This window comes from Lynx rufus, unplaced genomic scaffold (assembly GCF_022079265.1).
Source record: "Lynx rufus isolate CCGP_SWC_20201006 ecotype Redwood Valley unplaced genomic scaffold, mLynRuf1.p SCAF_2, whole genome shotgun sequence".
NCBI lineage: Eukaryota > Metazoa > Chordata > Mammalia > Carnivora > Felidae > Lynx > Lynx rufus.
Genome location: NW_025814834.1, coordinates 63,427,728 through 63,452,683, shown reverse-complemented (window position 1 = coordinate 63,452,683; position 24,956 = coordinate 63,427,728). Strand labels below are relative to the sequence as shown.

General features: G+C 38.0%; 1 protein-coding gene and 1 non-coding gene across 3 annotated transcripts; one reads left to right on the top strand and one right to left on the bottom strand.

The window, feature by feature from the left end:
- Positions 1-1,131: 1,131 nt before the first annotated feature.
- BBS5 (Bardet-Biedl syndrome 5) lies at positions 1,132-24,636 on the top strand. 2 transcript variants are annotated; one of them, XM_047085859.1, is made up of 12 exons: positions 1,132-1,211; positions 3,282-3,364; positions 6,797-6,862; positions 7,493-7,542; positions 7,674-7,801; positions 11,623-11,758; positions 14,422-14,517; positions 16,897-16,959; positions 18,974-19,108; positions 23,016-23,099; positions 24,043-24,066; positions 24,221-24,636. In XM_047085859.1, the coding sequence occupies exons 1-12, from the start codon at positions 1,153-1,155 to the stop codon at positions 24,320-24,322; spliced, it is 1,026 nt and encodes a 341-aa protein (XP_046941815.1). In that variant the 5' UTR covers positions 1,132-1,152; the 3' UTR covers positions 24,323-24,636. The 2 variants fall into 2 exon arrangements, with proteins under 2 accessions (XP_046941815.1, XP_046941816.1); XM_047085860.1 differs by lacking the exon at positions 16,897-16,959.
- Positions 8,949-9,055, bottom strand: LOC124516707 (U6 spliceosomal RNA). The gene has a single exon (XR_006963116.1). It is a non-coding gene; the product is annotated as a U6 spliceosomal RNA (small nuclear RNA).
- Positions 24,637-24,956: the final 320 nt, after the last annotated feature.

Sequence of the window (24,956 nt, the reverse complement as noted above, 5' to 3'; positions counted from 1 at the left end):
AGAGCATGAACGGTGGAGGGGCAGAGAGAGAGGGAGACACAGAATCGGAAACAGGCTCCAGGCTCTGAGCCATCAGCCCAGAGCCCGATGCGGGGCTCGAACCCACGGACCGCGAGATCGTGACCTGGCTGAAGTCGGACGCTTAACCGACTGCGCCACCCAGGCGCCCCATCGTACATAACATTTTAAAAAATAATTATATTATCCAAAAATATGAGAAGAGTATCATTGTTTTACATTTTTGCAAATTTGCAAGTTTGCAAATTTTTTTTGTAATGTTTGGCTTCATAGAAGACAGCTAGATTCCCATACCTCTGGAAAACACCACTGTACATTCAACGAATAAATAAGAGTTACAATGGCAAATAAGGTCTTCCTGTTATCCTGCATATACTTTGACCTTGTGGGTGCCCTGAAAGGATCTTAAGGAACTCTGGGGATCTCCAGATCACGCTTTGAAAACCACTGAATTAAAGAATTGTCATAAGTTGAGGAAAGGAAGGCGTTTGAATCATTCAAAAAGTTTTTATTGAGTGCCTACTCTGTGCCAGACACTGTTCAAAGTGAACTAGATAGATCAGGTCTTGTCCTCTGGGTGCTCAGGGTACAGTGACAGATCAGGGACCGCCTCAGTTGACGTTTGAGCTGAGACTTAAGTGACAGGGGGCAGACCATGCAGAAATCTGGGGAAAGAGAGTTCCAGGCAGGGAAAGGGAGCCCTGCCTCCCTGGAAGGTAGGCATTAGGAGAGGGTAGCAAAAGATCGGACAGGTGGGCGGGACCTGATCCGGCGGGGCCAGGTAAAGAATTAAGAGTTTTAAGTCTAAATTTCTTGACTGTAGCAAAATGGGGGAAGGTGGTGGAATGGCTTAAGGATGTGTGTTTGGAGGCTAGGAAAGTCAGTCAGAGGTCAAGCACACACTCCTGGGCCGGATCCAGCTTGGTTTCTTTGAACCTCCCCCATCTCGCCTGGAGCCACAAATCCGCTTAGTGACGCGACAGGCCCGGGAAAGCGCGCACCCTACCTCAGGAAGCTTGGCTCTCGGCGCCCGCCGTAGACGTCGTGACACAGGCGACCCGTTGCCTTGGAACCAGTGAGACGCCACTCGGCCTCCGCTGCTGCCGAGAGTGCCAGCGTTGGGCCTCGGTCACCATGTCGGTGCTGGACGCGCTTTGGGAGGACCGGGATGTCCGCTTCGACGTCTCCTCGCAGTGAGTCGCTCCCGGGGCCTGTAGAGGGCGCCGCAGCGAGGTTTCAGTTGGAGCCTGCGCCCCAACAGCTCACGGGCCTCGCGAGAGCGGGAGGAGGTTTGCGCCTGTGGTCCGCTCCCCGGGAGACCCCGGGTTGGCTCGGCCACTGCGGGAATGCATGTGAATTACAGTGGTTCAGTCCTGTGCGATCCGTGGCCGCGTCCTGACCCCGTCCTGACCCCGGGCACCTATCAGAAAGCTGAGCCCAAATACGTCCAGGACCATCCAGGGCTTGGGCGTCCGGTATACCCAAGTGAGCTCGGGGTGCCAGTTTCGTGTGGTGGAAGAACGTTCGGCAGGGACTCAGGAGCCCAGGGATCTAAAACTAAGCCTGGAATATCGACACACATTGTGGGCCCTTAGACTTCACCGTTCTGAGCTTGAGCCTCTTCGTCTGTAAAACAAGGGAGGTGGGAATAAGCGTTTTCCAAAATTCCTAACCACGCAAACTTTATTTCCATGATAAGTTTCCATCTTATTGTTCATTTAAATCACCAATAGGAAGAAGGAGCTACCTTTTGGAACCTCTCAACAGAAACCTTGGGTTTTTTTAAATTCCATGCCTTAAAGAGAAAATAGTATCTGCCTACCCAAAGTCCCCGGGGAAAATGCCCATTGGGATATTAACTGTTGGAAAACAGTAAAGCTAAGGTTCTTGGGTTAATGATATGAATGAAGCTTCTTAGCCACTTCTTATGATTCCTTATCATGAACAAAACCTTGGATAGCCAATGAAATATTAACTTCTAATTCTAACATGGTCTTAGATCCTTTAAGAACTTGTGAGGGAAGGGAATTTATAAAATTATAAACGACAGTTACATATTGCTCACATCCTATGACTTTCTATTATTCTTGGAGGGTTCTTAATCCAAACAAAGGTCCATTTCATGAACATTTCCACTTTATTAAATATTTATCAAATACTTACTATGTGCTACTTACTGTGCTGATAGCTAGGGATAATGATACCCACACCCCCATTTTGGTGCAGGAGATACACATAAACAACTTTTTTTTTTTTTAACGTGGTAAGTGCCATCCTGAATACAGAATAGTTCATTCTGCTTAGGGAAGACGTTAAAGAAGAAATAATATTTGAGTTCAGCCCTGAAGGTTGGGCAGGACCTTATCAGGTAGACAGAAAGAGAGTATTCCAGGAAAAAAAAAAAAAAAAAAAAGAATAAAACATTAGGAGCAGAGTCTTGGAAGTACAAACGTCATTGGCTAGAAGGCAGAATTGGCAGGTAGAGGACGGAGGAACAATCAGAAAGGTAGAGTAGCCAGACTATAAAATGTTTAGCTGAGGATTTGGGACTTCATTTTCTAGGCAGTAGGATGATGTGGAAGATAGCAGGGAAGATATATGATCATGTTTGCATTTTCAATAGGTAATTAAGCCAGCGCTATGGAGAATGTGTTAGGCTGTACCACATACTCTGCTAGGTTTTTGTTTTTGAACACTCTAGATGCATTCTGTCAGTTAGCAAACTTCACTCTATTTCCTTTTATTCCCTGTATCTAATTGTTTACCAAGTCCTAACGATGCTTTGCTTTAGCTTGTTCCTTCCATAACTGCCTGACCTCCTTTCCTCTACTCAGAAACCTCTGAAGGTTTTCCGTCATCCACAGGACAAGGCTCATATCTATCCGACTAGCATTCAAAAGTAGTGGCATGCATTTTTCACTACCTCTTAACATAGATCTTCTCCAGCCAGATCGATCTTCCCACATTCCCTCATCATTTTTTTATTTCTGGTCTTTAATCATGGACTCTCTCCCTCTCTTATTTCTCCAAATCCTACCTCTCATTCTGGTTCTGACTTCTTTGCATGTCCCTGGTCACTCCAGGCCCCACTAGTCTCCAGGTTCTAGAAGTTCTTAAGACCTTATTTTCAAATGCACGAGTATTTGGTACTGTATCATTTATACTGTTGGCTGTTTTATCTGCATATGTCTCTTCTGTCTCTAACTAGATTGTAAGTGGGTATAGTTGTAGCTATAAAATTAAAGCCTTGATATTTATCTTAGACAAATGAAAACAAGACCTGGAGAAGCCCTTATTGATTGTTTAGATTCAATTGAAGACACCAAAGGAAATAATGGGGATAGAGGTGAGTATATTTCCTAATTTTTTTTATATTTCTGGTTTGATTTACAAATGATAAGTCATATCAGCTGGAGAATAAGATGTGAGACAGCATTATGTGTAAATATAATTGTGAAAGTGAAAGAGTTAAATCTACATAAGACTTTTGTCACACTTAAAGAGAAGAAAGAATAGGTATGAAACCTGCAGCCCAGGGAATACAGGTTCTTCCTCAGAACTTTGGTCCTTCAATAAATCCCAGTTTTGAAATCAGCTTTCTCCAACATAACTATTAAAACTCCAGGATTCCTGTCTGTAAGGAGCATGGGATAGTTCTGACTTTTGAATCTGCCTCCCCACGAAAAGAATAAGTATGTCATAGCTTTGCTATCTGGAGCCATGCTTCCTTTTAAGAACTCCAAGAGTAACTCACAGTGTCCCAAGACTGACACCTGGAGATGAACATATGGAGTACAAATTTAGGGCTGTATTGTGAAGTTTATTTGTAGGTTAAGCAATGAAGAATCATGTGAGATGTCTGAAGAGTAGCCAGAGTTGGACTCTAGAGTCCTTCCCACCCCAAACCAAATCCCAAAGGCTTGAACTTTGAAAAGTCCCAGGCTTCATATAGCCGTAATGGAGCCAAGTCCAGTGACCAGGTCTTATAAGCATCACTACTGTTGTTTAAGAAAAAAAATAGGGGATGAGTAGGCAGCTTAGTATATCTGAAAAGGCTTTTTAGGGGAAAGGAGGTTTAAGAAGATGGGTCATAAACCTCTTATTCAAGAGAAGAGTAAGTGGGGGGGAAAGGAGCAGACCTCATTCAGGTAAGAAGGATCAGTAAATCCTAGAGAAGGAACAGTAACCCTTAGCAGAACAGATAAGGAGGAACAGTAAATCCTAGAGACTGAACAGTAACCCTTATTGGCAGAACATGCTCACTGCAGCCTTTCTTTTTTTTTTTTTTTTTAATTTTTAATGTTTATTTTTGAGAGACAGAGAGAGAGAGAGCATGAGCAGGGGAGGGGCAGGGAGAGGAAGACACAGAATCCGAAGCAGACTCCAGGCTCTGAGCTGTCAGTACAGAGCCCGACGCAGGGCTCGAACCCATGAGATCATGACCTGAGTCGAAGTCGGACGCTTAACCGACTGAGCCACCCAGGCTCCCCAACACTGCAGCCTTTCAAGTGGCCACTTGCTCTTTGGGTCTTTCTTCTGGTCTGCTCTGGAGTGGTATGTGAACAGCAAGTTTAATTGTGGGCCTTTCTTCCCTGTGAAGGGAACCTGTCATAACCAGCAGCCTATAGGTACATCCTGTCAGTGGCAAGGGCCCATCCTTGAAAGACTGCTTAGATCACATTTATGAAATGCTTCCTAGTGTCAGCCAGGCCCAAGTGAGAGTGAGGTATGAAGATTTCGCAGCAAATAAGAAGTCTTAGTTTGTGCCTTTGAGGGTGGAATAATAATCTCTAGATGGCTAGATCCTGACAAACCTGAATTAACTTAAGGAAGCCCTGAGAAGGTTTAGTTGTTCTCATACAGACTGGCAGGAACTCTTATGTGACAGTCCCTCCACCAGTCCAAACAAAGACTACGGGTAATAGACCATTTTTTAATTCATTGAGCGCTCATTAAGTATAGAATCATATACTAGCACTTAAGAGTAGGGAGGGCAAAACACCTCTCTGCCAGAAGTCTCCATCATAGTGCCTGAAATCTTCCTATTAATAAAAATAACTGTATTTGTACACATCTCAGAAACAATTCCCCAGAAAATGGCATTTTACAGGAGTGTGCAGAGCTGCTGATTAATAAGAAGGTAGAAAAGAGAAGGGGATTCCTGTCTTCTAGCCATCTCCATCCCTTCCTTCCCAGCAGTTTGAAAATGACCAAATTAAGGCATTACAAAGTTCAGGAGACTCATGTTAAAACTATAAATACCCCAGGGTGCCTGGGTGGCTCAGTCGGTTAGGTGTCTGACGTCAGTTCAGGTCATGATCTCACAGCTTGTGAGTTCAAGCCCTGCATTGGGCTCTGTGCTGAGAGCTCAGGCCCTGGAGCCTGCTTTGGATTCTGTGTCTCCGATTCTCTCTGCCCCTCCCCAACTCGCGCTCTGTCTCTCTCTCAAAAATAAATAAACGTTAAAAAAAAAAAAAAAAGGGGGGGCGCCTGGGTGGCGCAGTCGGTTAAGCGTCCGACTTCAGCCAGGTCACGATCTCGCGGTCCGTGAGTTCGAGCCCCGCATCGGGCTCTGGGCTGATGGCTCAGAGCCTGGAGCCTGTTTCCGATTCTGTGTCTCCCTCTCTCTCTGCCCCTCCCCCGTTCATGCTCTGTCTCTCTCTGTCCCAAAAATAAATAAATGTTGAAAAAAAAAATTAAAAAAAAAAAAACACACCAAACTATAAATACCCCAAAAGATTAGCATATTTAATCCATTTCAACTAAGTAGCCTGACGTGAAATTATCAGATTAGCTTTGCACACTGAAGCTGTATGAGAATGAAACAGCCATATTTCAATGTTTGGGAGATTAGGAAGAACAGGGACAGTTATATTTTGGTGTTTGGGAAGGGGTTTTCAAAGAGGAAAGAGCATGACCTGGCTATAGATTACTCATCAAGAGAATTCTGTGGTTATAATTTGTTGAAGAAATATTGGGGTGAAACAAAGTTAAGGGAGTTTTATTCAGGATATCTCAAAACTATCCTAATATGCTAATTGCATTCTAAATCTGTAAGACACATAGTTTACCATGCTCAGATTTACTTGACTTTTTTTCCCTCAGAGCATTTATGGAGATGACTATTTCATAAGACACACTTTGAGAAAGGAAGTTATCTAACTCTATATTTCAGTATAAGAATGTCAGTCTGAAGCTAGGAATGAAAAGCATAAAGCCTTAAGCAGAATTTAGCCTGGCCATAACTTCATATGACCAAAAAAATTTTGTTTATAGCAAAAAAAAAAAAAAAATGGGTATATAAGTGTGGCTTATATAAATGAGAACTGTTTAAGAGAGTACTCCTGTGGCAGGGATTAGTGTATATATGAAAGTCCTTTGAGAAGGGTGATTTCACTGAATGAGTTTGTAATTATGCCATCCCATACTCATTCTCACTTGTACATTTTTGACCTGCTGGGACCTCCCAGAGCAACTTCCACCAAGACCCAATTCTCTCTTTTAATCTGAGTTAAACCAAGCTGTTGGCATTGGATACCCTGTATCCCCTCTGTAACTATCAGATTTTGTTTCTCTGGGATTCCAAATCATGCACTGTATACTTTACATAGGATAGATACGAACAATAAACACATTCAGTTGCTAAATGTGTGAAAATATCTGTGAGGATTACTGCTGATACTGAGCCAGAAGTTCTACGTCTACCTCTTTCTGTGCTGCAAAAATGGGTCCTTATATAAGGTAACCTATTTTTGTTTGTTTGTTTGTTTGCTTTTAGGGAGACTCTTAGTAACAAATTTAAGAATTATCTGGCACTCTTTGGCATTACCCAGAGTCAATCTTTGTGAGTATTTTTGTTAGATGACATTAAACAATAAAAATACTTTGTCAAGTGAACTTGCACAGTGGCTTTTGATACCAAAAAAGCTGTACCATGAAATATGTGGAAAACTTAAATTGATAAAAACTTGAGCAGCCCTCTATAGACTGTATCATTATGCAAAAGAAATGTTTTTCAGTCTGTCCATTTTGTCTCTTGGACATGAGATTAGTGCTTTTACACTGAATGGTTTCGCTTTTGTTTTTGTTCTTTACTTACCTTTGACAACTTGCTATGACCTGTTTAAACTAATCCCAAAAAAGAGGGATCTAAATTCTAGTAAAAGTGCAACCTTCCATTGTGTTAAATTTCGTTTTACTTATTTTTTAAAACTATTTTAGATTATCCAGCAAGACTTTTTCTTTTGAGGTAGTGGTACTAAGCTGTTCAGGTTTTATAGGTTTTAGAGAAGCAAACTTCCTTTCTCCCATGCTGTGAACGTTGTTTGTGCAAAGAGGCAGAATTGATATTCTAGTTCTTTTAATTATTTAACTTAAATTTGTAAAAATGTTTTAAAGTATTTTATATATATTTAATTTTTTTTTCTCTCGGTTGATTGTATCATGTTCTTGAAATTCTTTGCTTGAATTTTAGCTATTGGTTACAACTGCATATTGAACATTACAACAAGGACTGCTAACTCTGTAAGTCTGAACAATCTTATTGAAATGTATGTACTGAAGAAACATTAACTATTTTGAGGTTGGACTTTGTTTTCACTGTAAATGAGAGTTGCTCCTAAAGTCTGAACTTTTAAATAAATTTGTTCTTACAGAAATTACGAGGCCAAAGTGAAGCTCTTTATATACTAACAAAATGTAACAGTACTCGTTTTGAGTTTATATTTACAAATCTGGTTCCTGGAAGTCCTAGACTTTTTACTTCTGTGATTGCAGTACACAGGTATGGTAATACTTTATGGATTATTGAATAATTTTAAGGCAATTCTATGATATAGAGGTTTAGAGGATAAAGTTTATCTTCCTGCAAGCTCAAGAAATTACAATATCCTGAGGATATATAGAAGAACATACTGCATTATAATTTAATAAACACTTTTAAGTATTTATAAAATACATAAGACTACTGAAAATTCAAAAAAAAAATTCTACTGAAGGGGCGGCTCAGTCAGTTAAGCATCCAACTTCAGCTCAGGTCATGATCTTCCAGCTCATGGGTTCAAGCCCTGCATCAGGCTCTGTGCTGACAGCTCAGAGCCTGGAGCCTGCTTTAGAGTCCTCGTCTCTCTCTGTCTCTGCCCTTCCCTGCTTGCTTTCTCTCTCTCTCTCAAAAATAAATAAAATATTAAAAAAAGAAATTCTACTGAAGATTCTATTAAATTAGCTACCAAGGAAGTGACAGTGAAATAGAGAGTTCATTCAATTTAGATAACCAAGTTGGATAATTCAGTTAATGAATTAAAAAGATTGTTTTTCTAGCAGTAGAAGGCATTCTGGGTGTTTTCCCTAAAGAGTTTTATTGTTGTTTTTCTTGTGTGTGTGTGGTTGTTTTGGTTTTATTATTTGCTAAATTCTTTTCACTATGTTAGCTCTTTTTAAAAAAATATTTTTTTAATGTTTATTTATTTTTGAGAGAGAGAGACAGAGAGACAGAGCACGAGCAGGGGAGGAGCAGAGAGAGAGGGAGACACAGGATCCAAAGCAGGCTCCAGGCTCCGAGCTGTCGGCACAGAGCCCGACGCGGGGCTCGAACCCACGAACCGTGAGATCATGACCTGAGCCAAAGTTGGACGCCTGACTGACTTAGCCACCCAGGCACCCTTCTTTTTTTTTTTTTCTTTCTTTTTTTTAATTCTATAAAGAAATGCAAGTTTACACTTTCTCATTTCCGAGCTATGTAGAAACAACATATGTGCACATAGATTTTCAGGTGTCACTCAACTTCGTTCTCATGTCATAGATTGCTTTACTGGAATATTTTTCTAGTAAATTATCACAAGTTCATTATTCAGCGCCACATGTTGTGCTTTGACTCATATCATTTCCTCCACGTGAATCCGCATAGAGTGGCAGTTTGCTAAGAAGCTGCAGAAAATCTGGAACGCTTCACGAATTTGCATGTCATCCTTGCACAGGGGCCGTGTTCATCTTCTCTGTATCATTCCAATTTTAGTGTATGTGCTGCCAAAGCGAGCACTGTAGCTCTTTATTTTTAACCAGACCTAAGTGCTATGATTTTTTTAAATCTTGGCTAAGATGACAGGTAAAATATACATATACACATATTTATACACACACACAGAAATATATATACTATTGTTTTAATTTGCATTTCCTTATTACTAGTGATGTTGAAATTTTTTTGGCTATTTAGTTTTCTATTATAAATTTCTTAATTATGCTCTCATCTGTTACATATGTTGCAAATTTATTTCTTAATTTCCTAGTATAGTATTTGATTTTGCATTTTGTTGATGATTTTTTTTAAATATTTTTTTAACATTTATTTATTTTTTAAAAAAAAATTTTTAACGTTTATTTATTTTTGAGAGAGAGAGACAGAGCATGAACGGGGGAGGGTCAGAGAGAGGGAGACATAGAATCTGAAACAGGCTCCAAGCTCTGAGCTGTCAGCACAGAGCCCGACGCGGGGCTCGAACTCACGGACCGCAAGATCATGACCTGAGCTGAAGTCGGCCGCTTAACCGACTGAGCCACCCAGGCGCCCCTAACGTTTATTTATTTGGGGGGGGGGAGGGGCAGAGAAAAAGGGAGACAGAGAATCCAAAGCAGGCTCCACTCTGATAGCAGCAAGCCCGATATGGGCCTCGAACCCATGAACCATGAGATCACGACCTGAGCTGAAGTTGGACATTCAACCAACTGAGCCACCCAGGCTCCTCAATTTTTTAATCTACATAATGGTTTAGATTTTTTGAGATATAATTCATATAGCATAAAATCTACCATTTTAAAGTTTACAGTTTGATAGTTTTAGTATTTCACAAGATTGTACAACCACCATCATTACCCAGTTCAGAATATTTGTTACCCTAGAAAGAAACCCTTATAGCACTGTAGTCCGTATGTCACTCCCCATTCCTTCCTTCTCATAGCCCCTGTTTTACCACTGTAAAAACCACTGTTTTACTTCTGTCTCTATGGATTTGCCTATTTGAGACATTTAATATAAATGGACTCATACAATATAGTGCCCTTTTATATCTGACATATTTAACTTATATAATGTTTTCAGCATTCATCCATGTTGTAGCATGTATCAGGACTTCACTCCTTATAACTAAATAGTATTACATTGTACGGATATATTTTGTTTACTCACAAATCATAGACATTTGGGTCTTTTCTACTTTTTAGCTATTTTAAATATTTTTCAAATTCTGTTGGACATATATGCCCAATTCCCAGTTCTGTTGGACATATACCTAAACCTTAGCTCTTTATTTCACTTTACTTAGAGATGTAATACGAAAAGGAGTTTGAAGGAAGCATAGAAACTGCTTTTCTTCAATATTAAAAAAATAAGAGTTCCCCCACAAATAACTCACAGCATAGTTTCCATTTTTTCCACTGGTTAAACATGGATGATTATAGCACTAAAGGAAATTAAGATTTATAGGCAAATGCTGAAATCCTCCTCTTTCACAATTTTTTAAATGTTTATTTTTGAGAGAGCAAGGGTGAGCAGGGGAGGGGCAGAGAGAGAGGGGGCAGAGGATCCAAAATGGACTCTGCGCTGACAGCAGAGTTTGAGCATATTTGTGGGGCACTCACTCACAAACCATGAGATTGTGACCTGAGCCAAAGTTGGATGCTCATCCAACTGAGCCACCCAGGCACCCCTCCTCTTTCACGACTTATATGTTAGATTAATTAAAGTAAAAACCATGAGTTTGACAATGAGTATTATGATTTATGTCAATAACTTCTAAAGTTACTCAGGCTAAGAAAACCCTTTAGTTTTATTAAATGAGTAAATTAGCCTATAATTTTGTGGAGTAAAATTAGAAGTAACAATCAAATGAGATCCAAATAGGTATAATGAAACTAATCAAAACTAATAATAAATACAGAATTATTTACAGAATAATTATATTACAGAAATACAGAAGAAAATTATTTATTATTTATCAGTAGGAAAGCATGGAGAAAAAAACAAAGGGATTTTATATATATATAAAACACACGCACTCGCACACAGATACACACTGTCCTGTGGTCCCTTTTGGAGTTGGTACACATTCATTCCAATTTTCTGTATGGAGGTGGATGTGATCATAATGTTCTCAGGTTGCAATGAGAAAAGTAATTGGACTCCTGTTTATGTCCAAAGAATAATGGTGCCTTTGACTAAAACAGAGAAATGGAATGAAGCATTTTGTTTGATAGGGAAAAGAATTTCCATGTCTATTATAGGTAAGCATTGTTTTTCAGCTTAGAGGGAAAATCTGTTTCCTTTCATTTGTGCTGTATGATATGTGCTGTTTTAAAAATTAGACATCTAAAAATAAACCTGTTTATTTTTAAAATAAATAAACATTTATAAATGCTATACCAAAATGATAAAGACTAAAAGACTGATCCCCAAAACTTACTGAAAAGCAAATTTTTAAATTTATTATAATAATTACTTGAGTGATGTACATAAAGTATTAACAACTATATATTTTGGTAGGTAGGTAAAATAACTTAGGAAAACCACATTTTCAGGGTGGGTTAGTCTTTGTTTGTTCTTTTTTATAGAGCATATGAAACTTCTAAAATGTATCGTGATTTTAAACTGAGAAGTGCACTAATTCAAAACAAGCAACTAAGATTATTACCACAAGAACATGTATATGATAAAATCAATGGAGTATGGAATTTATCCAGTGATCAGGTATTGTGCAAAAAGCTAATGAACCTTTTGGGTCAGTGCTTTGTAGTTACTTTTCCATTTATCATTGAGTTTGTATGTTCATTTAACTCTTAAAATAAGCATTACATCTGATAAGTTAGCATTAGCTCTCAATATAAAATAATATTCCGATTTTCATATTTTCATGGTTTTGTGCTCTTTTTAGTTTAGCAGCATTTGTTCTATGTAGAATTTACAGTTGGAGTAGACCTTGGAGATTATCTAGTTCAGTCTCCATTCACTTATAAATTAAAAACTCAGGCCCCCAAAATTAAATGACCTCACACATCTAGTTCGTCTGAGAGCTATCTTCTTCCCCCTATGCTGTACTACCCTCCAATTCTTGATAACTTATGCTGATGGAGGAGAGCCATGGGTGGACAGTCATGGAAGCCTTTTAATTTGGTCTTTATGGAATTAAACATATAACTCATTTGGTGATTCCTACATCTATTATTGTAACTTCTCATTTGCTCCTGAAGTTAAGACCAGTTGAAACATACAAGCAACAAATAGTTGGAATAAGTAACAAACCAATTTCTAGAGAAAAATTTGTGTCTTACTAAGAATAGTTTCCAGCTTTTGTGTGTGTTATAACCTAGATTAGACTGATAACCACTGGATTAAAGCTATAGCATTTGAAGGAAAAGCTTTTTGCTAAACACTGAATCATAAATTTAAATTACAATTAATTTCTAGTTTTAAACTCTGATAATGGTTCTATAGTATATAGACAGCTTTCCATCTGAATAACTACTCATCAGGAATCAGCAAACTTTTTACTCTGAAGGGCCAGATGGTAAATATTTTAGGCTTTGCAGGACATACTGTTTCTGTCATAACTTCTCAGACTTGCCATTGTACTAGGAAACCAGCCATAGGCAACTTGTAAACAAGTGAGCATGGCTGTGTTTCAATAAAACTTTATTATGGACACTGAAATTTGAATTTCATACAGTATCCATGTGTCATGAATTATTGTTTTGACTTTTTTCCAGCCATTTAAAAATGTAAAAATTATTCTTGGCTTCTAGGTCATACAAAATGAAGCAGCAAGACAGATTTGTCCCACAGACTGTAGTTTACAAACCCCTGCTTTAGGTAATAGCTTAGATGTCACTTTCTGAAACCTTCCTTTTGTGTTGCCTATGCAGTCTGTACTTAATTGCCACCTCAAATTATTCCTGCTCTAAAATACAGAGCTTGTCTATACCCTCACATTAGATTGTAGGCTTTATAAAGTAGGGGTGGAATTACTCTGTTCAGTTAGATCCTTACCATCTAGCACCACACCTGGCGTTTTAAATTAATTAATTAAGATGTTCAGGATTATCAGAAATATTTTATTGAAAATATGGATGTTATTGTAACCTAACTTATGTTTATTGAAAAATAATAAAATAAAATAAAATAAAATATGCCCTCCTATTCTTTTAAAAAATCCTTAGGAATTTTGCAAGTTGTTCTGTTCTTCTAAAATGAGAGGAAAGAATGACATAAATAATTACTCCTTCTAAACTCAGACTTAGTATTGTTTAATGGGATGTGCACCAGGAATAAGGAGGCTGAAATTTTTTGTATACCAATTTCTTGCAAAAATGAGAGTGGATGAGGGAAATATATATACTTATATATATGTTTATTAACAATGATAATTGAGAAATAAGTGGTCTTTTTTTTAAATTAATTTATTTATTTTGAGAGAGACAGAGACAGTGTGTGTGGGAGGAGGGGCAGAGAGAGAGGGATAGAGAGAATCCCAAGCAGGCTCTGTGATGCCAGAGCAGATCCTGATGCAGAGCTCGAACCCATGAAGTGGTGAGATCACGACCTGAGCCGAAACCAAGAGTCAGACACTTGACCGAATGAGCCACCCAGGTGTCCCAATAAGTGGCCTTTTCTGATGTTTCAAACCTGCTTATCCCAGAAGAGGGCTTTTTAGATTTTGGATTTGTGAGTTAATGTTTTATGCCCAACCTCAAAGTATAAAATAAATTCCTCTGGGAGTATATGGTGGAGAGAAGGTAAAGGTAAAGGTGGATAATGATATAGATAAATGGTAGAGGCAGCTAATTTTGGTGCCATGCTATTAGGTATTAAAGATTTTTTTAGCTATCGTCCTGAAGTAATTTTGTTGAAGGGCCATGTAATTGGAAAACAGTTTGATTTATAGTTAGCATTGAAGAGCTATAAAATAACTCTTATGGACTAATGGGGGTTATCACATGTGTTTTGTCTCTCTTACCACAGTTCCCTTGTCTTAACTTACTCCAGGTTTTGAACAACAGTCCTAATAAGATGTAACACTTGTAGAATGCTTACTATATGTTGTGATAAGGACTTTATAGGGGTTATTTAATCAAATCTCCATTTTACATTTGATACAATGCACCAAGAACAAATCTGCCCGTGCTCAGGCAACTGGTAGGTGCTGATGGCATAATGATTAGAGCCTAACTCCAGAATCCAGGCTTTCAGTCATCTAGTTGTACTTCGATTCAGTGAATAATGAAGTCGTTAATACTCCATGATACTCAATTCTGGTATTCTCTGCTACTGTGATAATCAGAATTACTCTGGTGTTTAGAAAATAAAGAGTAAGTATTCAAACAAATGATCATTGATGTATCTCTCATCTTTCACAGGGAAATTTAGGAACCTTTTTTATTACCAATGTGAGAATTGTGTGGCATGCAAATATGAATGACAGTTTTAACGTCAGCATACCATATCTGCAAATTGTAAGTGCATGCATTTTGTGACCTTGTTTTAATGTCTGTTCAGTAGTTGATGTAACTTTCAGGATTAGATGAATTCTATCTCCCTCTTTCCCCCCCCCCCCAAGTTTATTTATTTTGAGAGAAAGAGAGAGTGCACAGAGGAGGGGCAGAGAGAGAGGGAAAGAGAGAGAATCCCAAGCAGGCTCCACACTATCAGTGCAGAGCCTGACGTGGGGCTCGAACCGTGAGATCATGACTTGAGCTAAAACCAAGAGTCAAGGGCTTTAACCAACTGAGCCGCCCAGGTGCCCCTCTATCTCCCTCTCTTTAAGTGGCAACAGTGTAGCTAAGAGCAGACTTTTAAAATGTTGAGAATTTACAATTTCCGCATAGAAAAGACGCAACAGTACTTACATTCAAGGGAAACCCCAGCATTATCAACTTGCTATTAAGAGAGAAATATGCAGGATTTTCAAATTTTTAGTAGTTACCGTACAGATTAAGATGTGTCTTTCTGGGGCGCCTGGGTGGCGCAGTCGGTTAAGCGTCCAACTTCAGCCAGGTCACGATCTCGCGGTCCGTTGAGTTCGAGCCCCGCGTCGGGCTCTGGGGTGATGGCTCAGAGCCTGGAGCCTGTTTCCGATTCTGTGTCTCCCTCTCTCTCTGCCCCTCCCCCGTTCATGCTCTGTCTCTCTCTGTCCCAAAAATAAATAAATGTTGAAAAAAAAAATTAAAAAAAAAAAGATGTGTCTTTCTTTCTTTCTTTTTTTTTTTTTTAAGATGTGTCTTTCTTAGGTTCCAGTCAGAGAGTGTTAGCTACTAAAGTTCTCCATAACCTTTTCATGAGGTAGATGTGTAGTGTTTCTTTGCAAGTCTTAAGCATACTGCTCCACACACTTTGTTTTGGCTCTCTTCACACTTTCTGCTTTTAAAGGCAGAATGAAGTCTTTAATTCTGTGCATGAACTGTTTTCACTGTTTACAGAAACAGCATTAATACAGCTAGATTCATACTACAGGTTTGGTGAAAGGAATCAAGATGGTTTTTAGTGATAACGATTTTAGCTTCAGTTCAATTAAAGCTGTTAAAATCCAGAATAACAACTAACTACATCTGAGACCAGTCGTTTTGAGAGTAAAGGCGGTTCTTTTTATATCTTCCGCTAAGTATGTGATTCAGTGAAACAGATAGTAAATTCCAATAAACTGAAGAATTTCATTTACATAAGGAAAGTACATATAGGACTCTAGTGCAAATTAGATGGAACGTAAAAATAGTTAATGAAAATCCTGTGTGATTTGTCTATGGTAATCACCCTTATTGTGGGATAGAAGAAGTCTTAAGACTAGGCAGTTTCATTAACAACTATTTATTGAATAGACACAATGTATGTGATGTCTGGAAAATGTCATTTTTTAAGACTTCTGAGTTTACAAGGATGGTTCTTTGTAAACTGTTCCCAAGCCTATCTTTTGCCAAATCGTTTGATTTCTGAGTTACTTTAAAATATCTGATTGTTAATGTGACAAATATTTAGCACCCACTCTGTGCTAGGTGCTAGAGAGATAGTCGTGAACACCATGAAGCAGCACACAGTTCCTGCCTTCAAAGAGTTGTCAGTCTGGTGGAGAAAACCAACACATTAAACAGAAAATCGTAAAAACTGATAGGAAGAAAATGATTTCTGGCCATCTAAAGATGTATAAGAATTTAATAACCATGGCTGGGAAGATATGACAGAATCTGCATAGGTATTTGATAAACTGGTGTTTGTATTGTTGATGGCTGTTTTATATGCGTTTATATATGTTCTAGCTTGCCTGACCTAATCTGTATTATACTAAAAAATTACTGAGTAGTAAACAACCTTGTGCTTTTTGTTCTTCAAATACGATAGTTTTTGTTATTTAAGAATACAGTTACCAAAAATGGCCTTTGGAATGAATTCAGCCTGGTCCAAACAACTTGCAATCTGATATCATCACACTCTGTCACTAGGACAGTCATATCCATGTGACTTTTAAAAACTAACCCAGCCTTAAAAACCACAAAAGATGCTGGCTCTCCAGTACTAAAAGGTTGCTGGCCTTTGGTTTCAAATACTCAGAAAAGTTGTGGACTCCCTGATTGGGGAGATGGGTGGGGATATTTGAATCAGATAATTTTGTGCACATTTCAGAGATTTCCTCTTTTGATTACCTAACAAGTTTGCTGCCTGTTTCTAGTATGAACAGTTTCATTTTACTTGATCTCAGTGGGAGTGTGATGCAGGAAAGAGGGAGAATTCTGTTCTTTAGATTATGAAAAGTGGTTACTGTGTAGAAGTTGAAAAACTTGTGTTAAAGAATCACTACTATCAGATAGTAAAAACGTGCATTTTTTTTTTCATTTTACATCTAGCGTTCAATAAAGATTAGAGATTCAAAATTTGGTTTAGCTCTTGTCATAGAAAGCTCTCAGCAGGTAAGATATTTTCTATTTGTATTAATCTTTAATAGATTTTTTAAACTATATGACTGTCTATATTTTTAGTTTTATTTCTCTAGTAACCAGTTTACATCCAAGAAGAATATTAGCTATAACATGAAGTTATATGAAAAGTTTAAAATCATGCAGTAATTGTCCACATAGGAAGAACCTTGCTTATGTTTGTTTCTTTGTTGGGCAGACATAACCATTATCATCATTATGATTATCATTTTTTTATGTTTATTTATTTATTTTGAGAGAGAGTGTGTGTGGGAGGGGCAGAGAGAGAGGGAGAGAGAGCCCCAAGCAGGCTCTGAGCTGTCAGCATTGAGCCCAACACAGAGCTCCATCTCGCAAACCGTGAGATCATGACCTGAGCCAAAATCAAGAGTTGGACCCTCAACTGACTGAGCCACCCAGGTGCCCCATGATTATCATTCTTAATGACGGAGTTAAGTCACTGTACTTTTCATGTATTGCCTCAATCTCTACCCTATGATACAGTTACTATTTTTTCCCCATTTTACACTCAAGGAATCCGAGGCTTAGAGAAGTTAGGAACCTTGCCCATAGTCTCACAACTAGTAAGTGGTGGGGATAGATTTTGATTCAGGTCTGACTGATTCACAAGAGTGTCCTTGGAAAACACAGATATATACAAATAGACACACACATGCACCCTGAGATTATACGGTATCTAATTATAATTGCTGTGTCCCATTAGGCCCGTTCTAGAACTTGCAGAAATACATTTAAATAAAACATTTACTTGTAAAATCACTGCTCTTCTAAATTCGAAGTTTGAATATGAATGTCTACTCACTCCTTCCCCTTGGCCTGCAGATTAGTAGCTTCCATTTACTGAGTGCTTGCTATGTTCCAGGAACTGTATCAAATGTCATGTGTACATTATTTTATTTAATACAATTAGATAACTGTTTTATGGTTAGAAAGCTGAGGCTTAGGGGCGCCTGGGTGGCTCAGTCAGTTGGGCGTCCGACTTCGCTCGGGTCATGATCTCGCGGTCCGTGAGTTCGAGCCCCGCGTCGGGCCCTGTGCTGACAGCTCGGAGCCTGTAGCCTGTTTCGGATTCTGTGTCTCCCTCTCTCTGCCCCTCCCCCGTTCATGCTCTGTCTCTCTCTGTCCCAAAAATAAATAAACATTGAAAAAAAAAATTTAAAAAAAAAAAAAAAAGCTGAGGCTTAAAAGATTAAGGAAAATGTTTCCCAGCATCAGATAGTAAATTTGTTGTAAAACACAGAATTTGAACCCAAAAGTATATGCTCTCACCTTTCACAGAATGCTACTTAATTGTTTTTTAAGATTTTTTTTAAAGTAATCCCTACACCCCATTTGGGGCTTGAACCAACCCCAAGATCAAGAGTCACATGCTCCTCTGACTGAGCCAGCCAGTCACCACCCCCCGCCCCCCACCACTACTTAATTTTTTAACACTCTTCAACAACAATCTGTCGTGATCAGGTTCCTTTCCTAATTCTTCAAGGAGAGAGCCTCAGCTAGGCCATTCCCTTTCTTCTTTTAATACGGTGTATTGTTTTTCAAGGTCTAGCTCAAGAAAAGCTTAGTTCCCTTGGCCATCATAATATACAGCGTATTTTTTTTTAATCTTAAAATATCATCTTTGATATTTATAGATGAAATGATGTGATATCTGGCTATGCTTCAGAATAATCCTGAGGGGTGAGAGGAGGAGATTTGGGGGAGAGGGAGGTTAAATATGGAACAGAGTTGGCCACACATTGCTACTTGTCAAAACTAGAGATGGCTACATACGTGCTTATTGTACTCTTTCTTCTATTTTTGTATGTGCTTTCAATTTTTCATTACAAAAATTTTAAATGAAAAAATCAGCTTACCTATGGTGCTCTGAAATAAAGACTAGAGTTATAGTTTATCATATACTGTGATTACCATTCCCAGGCTTGTTTTTTCTTTTTTGTTTTTTCTTGTCTTTTCTTTTTTTTTTTTTTTTTTTTTTTTTGTACAGAGTGGAGGATATGTTCTTGGCTTTAAAATAGATCCTGTGGAAAAACTACAAGAATCAGTTAAGGAAATCAATTCACTTCACAAAGTCTATTCTGCCAGTCCTATATTTGGAGTGGATTATGAGATGGAAGAAAAGGTAATTAGTTCAGTATGTAAAATACAGAGTATGCTGAATTGCTTTTACACATCTATAAAATTCAGACATAAATACATGTGTACAATTTAATTTTGAACTTTGTTTAAAACGATGAATGTACAGACTGCTCAGTGAGCCTGACCCCCTCAGCCATCACAAATTTGCAGCTATCCACCTGTCTGTCACTGGCTGCTCCATCGTCATTCCTGCCCTTCTAGGTGAGAGGTTTATTCAAAGAAGCGTCCATGTGCAAGGCTTCTATGATGTGGAAAGACTTCAGTCTCTCACGCTGTTTGGTTTTTATTCCACTTCTACCTCCCCTTAGCATTTGGGCAAACCTTACGGGCCTTACAGATACAATGCTTTTCTCACAGAGCCCCACCATATAGCAACTCCAGGAGTCTACTCCATCAATAGGGCCAGGTCCGTTCCCTATTCATCAGTGCCTCTGACATACCAGTTAGGAAGTATTTTGAGTATCCTGTCCAAATGTCTGCTCTTTGCTTTCTGTATGATTTCTGGCTTTTGCCCCCAAACCCACCCTGCTCTCCAGGTACATGAACTCTCCTTTGGCTTTATTCTTCAGCCTCTCCAACTAGGACCCTTGTCATCTGGTCTGTCACTGGTGTCCTCACCAGCCACTACATCGGAGATGTCCTCACTGTCTGCTCTGTCAGTGGGACCCTTGCCAGAGGTTCTGTCTCTGGTGCCCTCACTGACTAGTCTTCTCACAGGTGCCCTTGCTATCTGTTATTTTGCTCAGGCCCTCACCGTACACTGTTACTGGTGCCCTTGCCACCCACTGTCAGTAGTGTCCCTGCTGGCACTCAGCATGTTGAGCCATATCACAAAGCATATACATTACCTGTCTCTTCTGCTCTTGGACTACAGTGCGTGAGCAGAGAAGATCAAGTAGGGCCGGACAGCTAAGTTCAAATCCACACCCTCCGACTTCAGCCAGGCCTTTGTTGCCTGGTAGCACTCCTTGCACGCAGTTTTTCTCTCCCTATAGTACTCTGTATATAGCCCCCTCCCTTCCAGCTGAAACTTCTCTGTGGGTTGCTGACTGCATTATACATACGTTCATGTATTTCATCTCCTTAACCATCATTTTCTGTTTTCCTCCCACTCTGCCCTTCCTTCGGCATTCTCCCTTTCACTCGGCCTTCTCCGTACATTGCTCAGCAATGTCAGCCGTCCTCCAGTTCCGTCCACGTCCACTGCTGTACACGACTCCCACATCTTTTGTTCCCACCTCGACGCGTTCTCTCATCTTGCCAAGCCTCCAAATATTTATGAAGATATTCACATAAATGAGTGTTCCAAATAACATAAATTGAATTTCTTTTAAAAGTTTATCTGAGTAATTTAAGTAAATAAATAATTTTCCAAGTCTCTAAGCTACCCTGGGACTTGATTGAATACCTCAAACTTGGCATACCTAAAATGCTATCATTTTTCTCAAAAGCACCATCCTACTGATGGACCTATTTGTTTATTTTTAGCATTAGTCAAAGTCAGCCATGCTCAAAAGCTGAGATTTCTTTTTTTGTTTTTCTGATTGTCTTATTTCATGCATTCAGTCAATCATACAGCCTCCTCCCTTTTCCTATCCCTTTCTTTACACTCACACCACAATTACTGTTATGACTTTTCCTTCCAGAATAATGTTGTGGAACAAGCATGTTCCTTAGAACCTGGCAAACCTGACTTTAATCCCCATCTCACCATTTATTTGTGATTCTAGGCAAATTTGAAGTACAATTTTCTCATTATAAAATGAAGATAATCTCTCTCACAAAGTTATTGATCATGTCCATGAAATGCCTAGCATATGAGAGGCACTCAGTATGTTAATTCTCCTACAAATTCTCTGCTTTTCATTTCTTCTCTTTTCTTCTTTTTTGATCCGCAGTGCATAATAATAGCCAGCCATAATGACTCACTCTTATCATCTTGTGTTAAGCCCCTATTCAAAAGCCACCTCTTCAGGGAGGTCTTCCCTGACTACCATCTAAAACAGCAGCCTCTGTCACTTTTTTGTCCCTTATCCTTGCTTGCTGGCTTGATTGCTTCTTTTATTTTTGGTACCACTCATCAGTCTTCATTGTAAATAATCTCCATGCAGTCAGGGATTTTCATCTATTTTCTTTAACCACTGTATCTCCAGCAATCAGAACTAACACATAATAGGCTCTTAGTGAATATTCATAGATGCTGAATGGCTGCATTGAACACCTACTGTTCCAATTCACTGCTCTAAGAACTTTATATGCATCATTTCATTTAATCCTCCCAACAGTACTCTGAAGTATAGTATTATTATCCTTATCTCACAGTTAAGGAGATTGAGGCTTAGCTAGGTTAAGTTACTTATACACAGTTACACAACTGTGAATGTGGTTGAAACATTCAGGCTGTCCTCAAAGAATCAGGTCGCTCTTGTCAAGTAATACACTTCTACCCTACACACCCCTCCCACCAATTACCTATAGTATAGATAAAGTCTAAATTCTTTGGGCTGGTATTAAAGAATTTCAGTAGACACCAGTCTACATTTCCTACCTTATCTGCACAGCCACAGTATCTGGTTGTACAGCCTGTGCACTGCCCAACTATAAGAACCTGGTAAGTGTAGTGTGAATGATGCTCCTTTGAGGTTGCTCAATACAGTAGCCCTGCTAGCTTCTTCTGTCTCATGGGACTCTTATATTCTGACCATACTGGATTATTCATCATTCTTCAGCCACATCCTGTGGTTTCTCACCTTTGCTGATGCTGGTCCCCTCTGCCAGGAATACCCTTTCCCCTAACCCTACCTATATGGAAGCCGTCTTCATCCCAAAAGGCCTACCTTATATGCCACTTTTTTCTTCATGAAAATTTCTGGGATTCACAAGCCAGAAGTCGTGCTGTCTATATACATTTTTATTGTAATAGATAAATTGCATTTGTTACAGCTACTTTTCATTGGTTAAACCATATGATATTAATCTTTGACCATTTTTGACTAGTAAAAATGGCAATATCATATGTTTCAACCTAGTATTTAATTATTTGTAATTGTGTTTTATCTGTTGCTCCCTTCCCACGAGATTACAGACCTTTTGTAAGGACAGGAGCTTTTTACCCTTGGTAGTACTAGCATAGTGCCTAACACACCAAAGATACTAAAACATTTGAAAAATGAATATCAGTACCATATTTTATTTCGCTTTACCATTAGAATAGTCCGTGCAAATCATAGTTCTTTTACTTTTCACAAATTCTGTTTAATGACCATTTCAGTTTTAAGGAAAATTGAAAATTTGCTGTTATCCGAACTTAGTTTTTTTTAAACCATGTGAAAGAAAATCAGATAAAGTCCAATGAGAGGTTTTTTCTTTAAGGATATCTCTAAGTATCATATTAAGTATGTGTAAATTTGCCATTTTAATATTTTTGATGATATTGACTTCATATTTAAAACCTTGATGTTTAACTGATTACTCAAGGTAATTTTAATAGAATATAAATTATCATGTACCTGGGTGGGTCAGTTGGTTAAGCCTCTGACTCTTGATTTCGGCTAAGGTCATGATCTCACAGCACATGAGTTTGAGCCATGCTTCAGGCTGCTGGCAGTGCAGAGCTGCTTAGGATTTTCTGTCTTCCTCTTTCTTTGCCCCTCCCCTGCTCTCTCTCCTCTCTCTCTCTCTCTCTGTCTCTCTCTCACACACACACACACACACACACACACGTAAATAAACAGAATATAAACTATGCAGTGATTTTTCTAAGATTTGAGTAGTTTGCAACTGTTTTATCCTTTTACAAGTATTTACAATTCTCACAGCACATTTTACTAAAATTATTTGTTGAATTACTATTACCTCTTTGATGCATTTTAACATCTGCTGATTTTTAGCCACAGCCCCTTGAAGCTCTGACAGTTGAACAGATTCAAGATGATGTAGAAATAGACTCTGATGATCACACGGACGCTTTTGTGGTGAGCATGATGAAGACGAGCTACTGAAAATCTTATGATTTTTAAAATCTGAGTCATGTTTAATTAAGTAATGGCTTAAGTATGTAAAACACCATAGAACGTGAGACTTTTTGAGAGTTATCTTACATATGAATTGGAAAGCAATTTTTTCTTTAAGTTAGGAACTTGTTCTTTGAAATTACCTTTAAGTTACCAAACTGGGAAATAGTTTGAGAACACAATTATTCGGAGGATTTCAGATCTGCAAAAGATTTTTCATACCTAAGAATAATAGAACATGCTAGTTAATTAAATTAATTTAAAAATCTATACTTTTCATAATTAGTCTTTATGAGATGGACTTCCCTTTGATTTATTGGCGTATTACCTTAAAAAGGATATTTGAACAATGAACTTTTCTGTTGCAAATTTGTATTATTTAGCTTTCATAGCCAGAATAATAATAATGCTTTCTATATATGGTGGTGTATAAATCTGACTAGCATACCTCTCTGGGAACAAGTATTTTTAAACAAGTGTGAAATTCGTGTAAAATATTTAATTATAAACTACTACTACCTCAAATGTATGCATTTGCTGATACATTGAAGCACTGATTGCTTTGTTTTGTTTTGCCAGCATCTTCTTCTAAACCAAAAGTAGGGATAAAATTTTATAGCTTTTAAGTCATTCTTTTTATCTCCTTTCAGGTTAGCAATGCTAATTATGTACTAATTACAAAGCACATTTTTTGGAGCTTAAAGCTTGTAGTCACTACTAATGATTGGCAAGTTAAATCTGCTGCTAGCATAGTAAAGATAGATGACAAGAGCATTAGACAGAATGAAACAGAATGTGAAATATATGTAGTTACACAGTTGTTTTATAAATGAATTACCTATTTCTTAGTCCACTCACCTATTACATGTTGAGTATGTGAAATATTATTTTCTTTGTCTTATAGGCTTATTTTGCTGATGGCAATAAGGTAAGGACATTTTACCTATAGTATATGAAAAAAAACTTTCTGTATTCTGACATTTAGTATTCACAAAACTTATGTGAATCCTATTTTTTGTTTTTTTTTCCTCTTCCTTGCCCACCTTCTTCATTCCCATCTCATCCTCTTATCTCACAAAAAGCAACAAGATCGTGAACCTGTATTTTCAGAAGAACTGGGGCTTGCAATAGAGAAATTGAAGGATGGATTCACCCTACAGGGACTTTGGGAAGTGATGAGTTGATCTTGAGTTGAGCTGGATTTCTATTTAAAGATATCTCAAGATTAAAGATACTAGTCACCTGCTATAAGGCATGGAATAGTTTTTACATTTACAGAAAAAGCTTTTAAGAAAGAGGGGTTTTTTTAATGATTAAGGAAAAACTCATTTATCTAAGATTTTATTGCTTCTCTTCTAAAAATTATATTTAAAATTGTAATCATCACATATCTGGTTTGTAAATATGTTTATTTTGTATCTAATGCTTGTAAATTATTAGTCTGCAGATATTAAAAGACTGTATCTTGTTGGGTTAATAAAGAACTTATGCAGCACCATTTAATGTTTTGAAAGCATTATTTAAAAGAATAAGATTATTCTTATGGAGTTATCAAAATACTGCTTTTTTAATTTTAAAATCTGGTAAATGAATTATCAAAAAGCTCCAATGTAAACCAACTCTAATATAAATTATGACCCTTAAACTTGTCATGTTTAGGTGACCATTTCTGTAAAACCTAAAAATTATAACTAACTCTGAAGTATATCAACCCCTGTGTAATGTTTTGGGCACTATTTTATAAGTAATTTCAATATAGATTTGACAAGAATACATTTATTTAGTAAGGAAATAGTTTTAAATAGTTTGTAAATAAAT

Excerpts from the sequence above, each read along its gene's own strand:
- BBS5 (XM_047085859.1), top strand. The coding sequence starts at position 1,153 with ATGTCGGTGCTGGACGCGCTTTGGGAGGACCGGGATGTCCGCTTCGAC. Across the intron at positions 1,212-3,281 it reads CGCTTCGACGTCTCCTCGCA|ACAAATGAAAACAAGACCTG; the intron begins GTGAGTCGCTCC and ends TATTTATCTTAG. Across the intron at positions 6,863-7,492 it reads ATTACCCAGAGTCAATCTTT|CTATTGGTTACAACTGCATA; the intron begins GTGAGTATTTTT and ends CTTGAATTTTAG.